Here is a 10,598-nt window from a genome sequence, read left to right on the forward strand (position 1 = left end):
ACAACTCTCTGACTGAAAATGTTTTTCCTCATCTCCGTTCTAAATGGCCTACCCCTTATTCTTAAACTGTGGCCCCTAGTTCTGGACTCCGCCAACATTGGGAACATGTTTCCTGCCTCTAACGTATCCAACCCCTTAATAATCTTATACGTTTCGATAAGATCCCCTCTCATCCTTCTAAATTCCAGTGTATACAAGCCTAGTCGCTCCAGTCTTTCAACATATGACAGTCCCGCCATTCCGGGAATTAACCTAGAAAACCTATGCTGCACGTCCTCAATAGCAAGAATATCCTTCCTCAAATTTGGAGACTAAAATGGAGCTCACAGTACTCCAGGTGCGGTCTCACTAGGGCCCTGTACAACTGCTGAAGGACCTCTTTGCTCCTATACTCAACTCCTCTTGTTATGAAGGACAACATTCCATTGGCTTTCTTCACTGCCTGCTGTACCTGCATGCTTACTTTCAGTGACTGATGCACTAGGTCACCCAGATCTCGTTGTACGTTCCCTTTTCCTAACTTGACACCATTCAGATAATAATCTGCCTTCCTATTCTTACCACTTTGAGGTCTGTGCAGAAGAGGTTTACCAGAATATTGATCATAGCTATAAGTCGTAAGGGCATTATATTAAAAAAATGTGCAGGGCAATAGAGTGCGATTGATGCCTGGAATAGGCTACCAGGGCTGGTGGTGGGCGTAGATACGATAGTGGTATTGAAGAAACCTTTAGGAAGGCACATGGATATGTAGGGAATGGGAGGATCACATGCAGGCAGCGGAGATTGGGCCCTGGCGGATGAGGGAATTGAAAGCTTTAGGTAGAGGGGCAGGTAGTATAGAAATATAGAAAATAGGTGCAGGAGGAGGCCATTCGGCCCTTCGAGCCAGCACCACCATTCAATGTGATCATGGCTGATCGTCCACAATCAATAACCCGTGCCAGCCTTCTCCCCATATCCCTTGATTCTACTTGCCTCTAGAGCTCTATCTAACTCTCTCCTAAAATCCATCCATTGATTTGGCTTCCATTGCCCTCTGTGGCAGAGAATTCCACAAATTTACAACTCTCTGGGTGAAAAAGTTCCTTCTCACCAAAAATTGTAAAGACTGTGTTTAAAGTCTTATTCTAAGACTGTGACCCCGGTGAGGGTGGGTGGGGGTGGTGAGGGTGGGTGGGTATGTGGGTGGGGGGGGGGAATCTTTCTTTTTTTTTTAGGTCTCTTCCGCGGGGCCTTCCATCGCCCGGCGCGGCTCGGCCGCGGGACTGAACAGCGCCCGGTGCGGCTCGGCCGCGGGGCCTTCCACCATTCTGCTTTAGTTAAACATTTTGTTCAAGATGGCCGCGCCGTTGTGTTTGGCTGCCTGCCACTGTATGTTTCTTTTTTTTTTTCCTAATCAGGTGCAGCACTTTGGTCAACGTGGGTTGTTTTTAAATGTGCTATACAAATAAAATTGACTTGTCTTGACTTGACTAAAGTGGATAACCTCACACTTATCCACATTAAACTGCATCTGCCATGCATCCGCCCACTCACGAAACCTGTCCAAGTCACCCTGCAACCTCATAGCATCTTCCTCACAGTTCACACTGCCACCCAGCTTTGTATCATCTGCAAATTTGCTAATGGTACTTTTAATCCCTTCATCCAACATTGATGTATGTTGTAAATAGCTGCGGTCCCAGCACCGAACCTTGCGGTACCCCACTAGTCACTGCCTGCCATTCTGAAAGGGACCCATTTATCCCCACTCTTTGCTTTCTGTCTGTCAACCAATTTTCTATCCATGTCAGTACCCTACCTCCAATACCATGTGCTCTAATTTTGCCCACCAATCTCCTATGTGCGACCTTGTCGAAAGCTTTCTGAAAGTCGAGGTACACCACATCCACCGGCTCTCCCCTGTCAATTTTCCTAGTTACATCCTCAAAAAATTCCAGAAGATTAGTCAAGCATGATTTCCTCTTCGTAAATCCATGCTGACTCAGAACGATCCTGTTACTGCTATCCAAATGCTCCGCAATTTTGTCTTTTATAATTGACTCCAGCATCTTCCCCACCACTGATGTCAGACTAACTGGTCTATAATTTCCTGTTTTCTTTCTCCCTCCTTTCTTAAAAAGTGGGATAACATTAGCTACCCTCCAATCCACAGGAACTGATCCTGAATCTATAGAACATTGGAAAATGATCACCAATGCATCCACAATTTCTAGAGCCACCTCCTTAAGTACCCTGGGATGCAGACCATCAGGCCCTGGGGATTTATCAGCCTTCAGTCCCATCAGTCTATCCAAAACTTTTTCCTGCCTAATGTGGATTTCCTCCAGTTCCTCCGTCACCCTAGGATCTCTGGCCACTAGAACATCTGGGGGATTGTTTGTATCTTCCTTAGTGAAGACAGATCCAAAGTACCAGTTCAACTCATCTGCCATTTCTTTGTTCCCCATAATAAATTCCCCGCTTCTGTCTTCAAGGGATCCACATTTGACTTGATTATTTTTTTCCTCATCACATACCTAAAAAAGCTTTTACTATGCTCCTTTATATTATTGGCTAGTTTACCCTCATACCTCATCTTTTCTCCCTGTATTGCCTTTTTTTTTGTGCCTTTTTTGTTTTTGGCCTTTTTGGGGGCAAAAATGGGGAGAGAAATCCAGAAAAAATGGGGAGGGAATCCAGAAATTGGAGGTGCAAAGGGACTTGGGAGTGCTGGTGCAGGATTCCCAAAAAGTTAATCTGCAAGTTGAATCAGTATTAAAGAAAGCAAACGCAATGCTAGCATTTATTTTGAGAGAGCTGATATAGAAAAACAGGGATGTAATACTGAGGCTCGATAAAGCACCGGTCAGGCCGCATTTGGAATATTGTGAGCAATTTTGGGTACCATATCTGAGGAAGGATGTGCTGGCTCTGCAAGAGAGTCCAGGGCAGGTTTACAAGAATAATCCCAGGAATGAGTGGGTTAACCTATGATGAGCGTTTGACAACACTGGACCAATATTTGCTGGAGTTTAGAAGAATGAGGGGGACCTCACTGAAATGTACAGAATAGTGAAAGGATTGGATAGAGTGGATGTGGAGAGGATGTTTCCACTAGTGGGAGAGTCTAGGATGAGATGTCATAGCCTCAGAATTAAAGAACGTTCTTTTAGGAAGGAGATAAGGAGAAATTTCTTTATTCAGATGGTGATAATCTGTGGAATTCTTTGCCACAGAAGGCTGTGGAGGCAAAGTCAATGGATATATTTAAGACAGAGATGGATAAATTTTTGATTAGTACAGGTGTCAGAGGTTATGGGGAGAAGGCAGGAGAATGGTGCTAGGAGTGAGAGATAGATCAGCCATGATTGAATGGCAGAATAGACCTGATGGGCTGAATGGCTTAATTCTACTCCTATCTCTTATGGTCTTTTGATCTTAGTTGGAAAGAATGCTCACAAGGCCCCAAGCTATCTGGAGAGTTTGGGCAGGCTAGGACTTTATTCTTTGCAATGGAGACCGAGGGTAACTTTATAGAGGTAAATATAATTATATGGGGCAGTCTTTTTCCCCGGGTAGAAGTATCAAGAATTAGATGGCGTAGGATTAAGGTGAAAGGGAAATATTTAATAGGAACCCGAGGGGGCATTTCTTTATTCCCAGAGTGGGTGGTGGGTAGATGGAAAGAACTACCAGAAGAAGTAGTTGCGGCAGGTACAGTAACATTTAAAAGTCGTTTGAACATCTACATGGAAAGGAAAGGTTGAGAGGGATTTGAGCCAAATGGGACCAGTTTAGATGAGGGATTTTAGGCAGAATGAACGCATTGGGCCAAAGGGCACGTTTCTGTGTTATGACTTAAGCATTTTGATGTCTTCTGGTTCTATTTCACAGACCTATCAATTGCTGCATTTTTGGGTTTGGTTATTAACATAATTTCTCCATTTTCCATTTTCTTTTATTCTCCATTCCCCTTTCCATCTTTTGTTCTGGAATTGTTTTTTAATCTCTAACTTTTCCCACTTCTGAAATGTTAATTCTGTTTCTCTCATCGTGGATGCTAGCTGACCTGGACCCTTTTCAGGAAATTACATTTTCTCCTGCCAATATCCACAAAAAAGGTATACGATGCCAAGAAAATCTATTAGCTAAAATCATTACACATTTATAAACCTTATCTTGGATTCCCATCTGCTGGCACAGCATTATTAGCAATTTCAGTATTGCGCTGTCCAGCGGATCAATCCTGATAGTAGAAAATGCAAGATAATAGGGGCACTGTTCAACCCAAGTGGTTTGCTGAACTTGTTAAATCATCTACAGCACTTGACCAGAGTACAATATTCTGAAAGCAATGCACAAATTCATAAGGTCACAGAAAAATTATTTTGCTCCTGAAATATTTTTCCTCCGTTTTACTGGATGAAAAGACAAGTAAATATTGTTATGGCAACATTAACAGGTTGTTGCAAGGTCTAAAGAAATTTCAGACCCACCCACCAGCGAATTATTCTGCCCAAAATGCAATTGTTATCTCACTTCTCCACTCCTCATAATAGGTTTTTCACCTTCTAAAAAAACATACAGGGGACAATTAGGAGCAAATACAGGTTGTCAGTGATTGTTGAATCAGAATTCAGTTTTATAAGAACATAACTGCAGATGCTAGTACAAATCGATTTATTCACAAAATGCTGGAGTAACTCAGCAGGTCAGGCAGCATCTCGGGAGAGAAGGAATGGGTGACGTTTCGGGTCGAGACCCTTCCTCAGACTGATGTCGGGGGTGGGGCAAAGGAAGGATATAGGTGGAGACAGGAAGACAGAGGGAGATCTGGGAAGGAGGAGGGGAAGGGAGGGACAGAGGAGCTATCTGAAGTTGGAGAAGTCGACGTTCATACCACCGGGCCGCAAACTGCCCAGGCGAAATATGAGGTGCTGCTCCTCCAATTTCCGGTGGGCCTCACTATGGCACTGGAGGAGGCCCATGACAGAGAGGTCAGACTGGGAATGGGAGGGGGAGTTAAAGTGCTGGGCCACCGGGAGATCAGTTGCGTTAATGCGGACCGAGCGCAGGTGTTCAGCGAAGCGATCGCCGAGCCTACGCTTGGTTTCGCCGATATAAATAAGTTGACATCTAGAGCAGCGGATGAAATAGATGAGGTTGGAGGAGGTGCAGGTGAACCTCTGTCTCACCTGGAAAGACTGTTTGGGTCCTTTGATGGAGTTGAGGGGGGAGGTAAAGGGACAGGTGTTGCATCTCGTGCGGTTTCCTTTGATGGAGTTGAGGGGGGAGGTAAAGGGACAGGTTCCTTTGATGGAGTTGAGGGGGGAGGTAAAGGGACAGGTTCCTTTGATGGAGTTGAGGGGGGAGGTAAAGGGACAGGTTCCTTTGATGGAGTTGAGGGGGGAGGTAAAGGGACAGGTTCCTTTGATGGAGTTGAGGGGGGAGGTAAAGGGACAGGTTCCTTTGATGGAGTTGAGGGGGGAGGTAAAGGGACAGGTTCCTTTGATGGAGTTGAGGGGGGAGGTAAAGGGACAGGTTCCTTTGATGGAGTTGAGGGGGAGGTAAAGGGACAGGTTCCTTTGATGGAGTTGAGGGGGGAGGTAAAGGGACAGGTTCCTTTGATGGAGTTGAGTGGGGAGGTATAGGGACAGGTTTCCTTTGATGGAGTTGCAGTTTTGCTGCAATTCCATTCAGTAATTTGATTTTCTTAACCCATAATTTTTTCAGGTTAAAGCAACAGCACTGCCAAAGAAAGTATAAATAAAGTGAGTTTGGTTCTCTTCTAAAGAAAAACTCCCACTGTCAAGAAAAACGCCTTGACTATTCTCAAGGTGACCCTTATATTGAACAGGAAGCTCCAAGACTGTTATGAGATTAAAGTCTTTCACTGGTTTACAAAACAACATAGGTTGTAAAACCAAATACAAGTTATTTAAGCATAAATTGCAGTTATGACAAATCACAAATACCAGTTTTCTCTGCTTCCTTTATTTCCTTTCTCCCTTTCATCCAGCTTAGCACATACATGAGATATGCCTTTGGGCTGGGTAAAGCCAAAATAGATCTGAACCAAACTTACATTTCTCTGTAACAATTCTATTATGATTCAACTTCATGTGTAACATAAATATTCTAAATGTGGAGTATTTAAGGCTACTACAAAATTGTTCATGATTATGCCAATAGCCAGTTCATTCTATAAACGTAACATTCACACACAAACTCAATCTCCCTCGCCACATTTGACACAGGAAAAACTGAATAATTAAAATAATTAGAAATGCTGAATGCAAAATGTATTACTGATAACAGACACCAGTAGGGTGGAGCGCAAGTGTGGTTTCTTAATGAGATTTTATGTGATAGCTATATTATCTATGGCACTGCCCATCACTAAAAAAAATAATTGTTCTTTACCATAAGGATGATGCCAGCGTTGTGGAAACTTACTCGACAACCACATTGTGGCATGACACTGCATATATATTCTGAGAGTTGATCTAAAATTTGACCCTGTATAATGTTGCTGCAGGAATGGTGAATATTGACAAAAATGTGATAATATAATTGTAAGATGACTTTGAGAACGTAAAGCACATTCCAAAAAAATTGCATGTATGCCCGTCGATTAAATTTAGGACAGCCTTCAAACATTTGCAGTTCATGAATTGATAAATAAAATATTCAATTTAGGAGCGAATGTTTACAAGTGGGCCAACCAATGGGTGGCAGAACTGAAAGTGGAATTTTCACTTTCAAAATAAATCAACACATTTTAATGCAGCTAATTCTACATTCATTAAAGTGTTTAATAGTCATTGTGCCAACAACCGATCAAGGAAATTCATACTTGCAGCAGCATAACAGATCTGAAACTCAATACACATAGATAATATATAAACAAAAAAATCAAATTAATAACCACAATACTTGTGCAAAAAAAACCTAAAGTCCTTAATGAAACCCAAGACAGCCCATAATTCATTAGTTTGTGTCGTGTAGGGTTTAAGAGTCTGTTAGTTGCTGAGAAGAAGCTATTTTTACACCCATGGTAGACACAAAAAGCTGCAGTAACTCAGTGGGACAGGCAGCATCTCTGGAGAGAAGGAATGGGTAACGTTTCAGGTCGAGACCCTTCTTCAGACTGACTTACACTGGTGGTCACAGTTTTGACTCCTATAATCTTCTTCGCAGTGGTAGGAGTGAAATTGGAATGTGGCATGGCTCTTTGATGATGCTGACTGCCTTTTTGAGGCATCTTATCCTATAGATCTTATTGATGGTGGGGAGGCTAGTATTGGTCTTCCACTTTTCGTAATCTCCCTTCAAGCCTGGGCATTAGAGTTGTCAACCAGGCCATGATGCAACCCATCAATATGTTTAGGAAGGAACTGTAGAAGCTGGTTTAAATCGAAGATAGACAAAAAGCTGGAGCAACTCAGCAGGAAAGGCAGCATCTCTGGAGAGAAGGAATGGGTGATGTTTAAGGTCAAGACCCTTCTTCAAACATCAATATGTTCTCTACCATACACCTGAGAGTATTTGTTGATATAGAAACAGAAAATAGATGCAGGAGTAGGCCATTCGGCCCTTCGAGGCAGTACCGCCATTCAATATGATCATGGCTCATCATCCAGAATCAGTACCCTGTTCCTGCTTTCTCCCCATATCCCTTGATTCCATTAGCCCTAAGAGCTGTATCTAACTCTCTCTCGAATACATCCAGTAAATTGAATTGGCTTCCGCTGCCTTCTGTGACAGAGAATTCCACAGATTCACAACTCTCCGGCTGAAAAAGTTTTTCCTCATCAGTCCAAAATGGCTACCCTTTATTCTTAAACTGTACCCCTGGTTTTGGACTCCCCCAACATGGGGAACATTTTCCCTGCATCTAGCCTGTCCAATTCCTTAAGAATTTTATATGTTTCTATAAGATCCCCTCTCATCCTTCTAAATTCCAGCAAATATAAGCCCAGTCGCTCCCTCCTTTCATCATATGTCAGTCCCGCCATCCCGGGAATTAACCTGGTGAACCTATGCTGCACTCCTTCACCATGTACTGAATATACTTAATCTGAGGAAATCTAATTACATGTTTAACAGTGTTGTCATTTTTGGCAACTATGGATCACTGTGAGAGTCACCATGCACAGAATCAATCGTAAACATCCGTTCTAAGGCTGCAGAAAGGGATTAATTTATGTATAGTCCTTCCTTGTACCGTAAAACACACATTTCTCAGGAAACACTTAAAAGCCAGAACTTAAATTTTACATGAATCAGTTTCCAAATCGTTAAAAACAAAATCAGAAACAATTTACAAATCTCACTGATAACAAACTTGAGATCAAGGAAAAAAATTGCAAGCGTGATGTGTGATCAGAAAGTGGCAAAAAATAAGAGGCCTAATAAGTCTAAACACATTCTGATTGACCCAATGCTTTTTCTAGCATTTCCATTGTTATTCTAAATATTAACCAATGGCCATGGGTGATTGAAGATGGCAGCAAAGTGGCACAGCTGGTCAAGTTGCTGCCTCATACCGCCAGAGATCCCAGTTTGATCCTGACCGTGGCTGCTGTCTGTAGAATTTGTATGTTCTCCCTGTGACTACATAGGTTTCTTCCGGTTTCCTTTAATATCCCAAAGACATGTGGGTTTGTAAGTTAATTGGCTGTCATAAATTGCCCCTCGTGTGTAGCGAGTGGTTGAGAAAGTGGGATAACAGAACCAGTGTGATAGGGTTTATTCACAAAATGCTGGAGTAACTCAGCAGGTCAGGCAGCATCTCGGGAGAGAAGGAATGGGCGACGTTTCGGGTCGAGACCCTTCTTCAGTGTGATAGGGTGATTGACGGTCAGTATGGACGCGATGGGACGAAGGGCTTATTTCCATGCTGACCCTCCAAAACTAAACCATGTTCTTCCTATACTGTAAATCCTACTCGGGCGCTGTATACTCTGCACCCACTCCTATCCTTTTACGTAATTTTCAAATGAATTTCACATCAAAACAAACATTAATATGTCTGCTGTAAAACTACATCCCAACATGGATCATGTACTGTGAATAATTATTTCAGTAACCATACATGTTTTACACGTGTGAGAAATAATCACAACAACAATCTAAAATTGTGCAAATTTTAATGTTTTTGAAAGATCTTTTAAACACAAATTTGCCACGGATGTTAATCATACTATATCCATCTGTTACCAAAAACTTCAGCCAAATTTCTACTTTCTGTACTTTTGCCCAGCCGAGCTCAAGCAAACAGAACCAATCTCGCAAAAGTAGAGAGAAAAAGTGACCTTCAAATCACCGATTGTTACCCCCCACTTTTAAAATCCAGTCTTCTTCCAGCAACTTTAGGGTAAACTATCTTCAACTAATATAATTTGAAAGTAGACACCCAACATACAGGTAAGAATAGACACACATAAAAACATACGGCAGGTAACGAATGTTTCGGCCTGGCCGGCCGTGGACACATTTGTCGTGCCTTTGTTGTTTGTTAGTAAGTGTGTGTGTGTACACACACCAGGGGGAGAGGGCGCATCGCCGGTGCGGTGTGCACCGGGTCCTCGTGTTTAAACCCGAGACTTTCCCCAAGACAGAGGGAGGAGGTGGACTGAATATGTCAGCAGATTATACCCCATGCGAAACACACAACATCCCTTTGGTGCAAAAGTCCATTGCTCGAGTTATCAACAATGAAGGGAAATAATCCTTCCTTCCGTCAAACTTCTGAATGGCGGCCGGAGCGGCCGGAGCGCCGCGTTACTTCTTCACCTCCCTAGTTTTGGATCCACATTGGCGGACCCTCCTTTCCCCACACGTCTCCTCCACTCCCTCATGGCCAGACCTCCAGCCGCTGTGTGCGGCCCCGTCCCGCCCTGCCTCCCCTCCCCGGCCAGGCCCCGACACTCACCGCCAGCGAGGGCCCCAACGTGACGGCTCGGATGAGGCCAGCGTGCCAGTCGCCATCCAGGAGAGAGGGAGGCTGTTGCCCGGGCCCGGGCCCAGGCCCACCGGGGGCCGAATCCCCGAACAGGCACAGCAACCGCTTCCCGGTCAGCTCGGTCCCCGCCGTCGCCATGGAAGAGGGGGAGGAGGAGGAGGGGGGGCTGCAGGGGGGGGGGGGGAGCCGGGCGGGTTCTTTGTCCAACAGGCGGTTCCTCTCCCGAACGGGCTCAGGCCGACTCCGCCATTCCGCTCTCCGCACCGCCACTGCGGGGATCGGCGCCTCCCTGGCGAACAGCGCCCCGCGCGGCCGGAGGAGCGGCGACAGCGGGGGCGACAGCGGGCCCTGCTGGACGGGAGGAGTGCGGGCGCAGACGGCGCCGGGGCCTGGTGAGCAAGACCAGGGTTGGGTTTGGAACCCTGACCCTTCACAGGTGTTGGGCAGATCCCCCCTAATTACACGCGAAAGCTAATCTGAAGCAGATGGAAGAAACAAAACAGAAAATACTGGCAAAGGACAGCAGGTGGGGCAGCATCTGGAGAATAGAACAGTCAGGGTGTGGAGACAAGGACTTGATGCACTCGCCATATTACATACAAAGACAAAATGGAATAGCTCAGCGGGTCGAGCAGCTTCTGTGAAG

The 10,598-nt window shown here is 44.5% G+C and overlaps 1 protein-coding gene across 4 annotated transcripts in view; it reads right to left on the bottom strand.

The window, feature by feature from the left end:
• Positions 1 to 10,226, bottom strand: part of kdm3b (lysine (K)-specific demethylase 3B) — a 99,194-nt gene extending 88,968 nt beyond the window's left edge. For all 4 annotated transcript variants that reach the window (XM_078411262.1, XM_078411264.1, XM_078411263.1 and 1 more), the window contains exon 1: positions 9,923 to 10,226. In XM_078411262.1, coding sequence (XP_078267388.1) covers positions 9,923 to 10,090 — 168 coding nt within the window. In that variant the 5' untranslated portion in view covers positions 10,091 to 10,226. The remainder of the gene's footprint in view (positions 1 to 9,922) is intronic.
• Between the last annotated feature and the right edge of the window lie 372 nt (positions 10,227 to 10,598).

This window comes from Rhinoraja longicauda, chromosome 14, assembly GCF_053455715.1.
Source record: "Rhinoraja longicauda isolate Sanriku21f chromosome 14, sRhiLon1.1, whole genome shotgun sequence".
Lineage (NCBI taxonomy): Eukaryota > Metazoa > Chordata > Chondrichthyes > Rajiformes > Arhynchobatidae > Rhinoraja > Rhinoraja longicauda.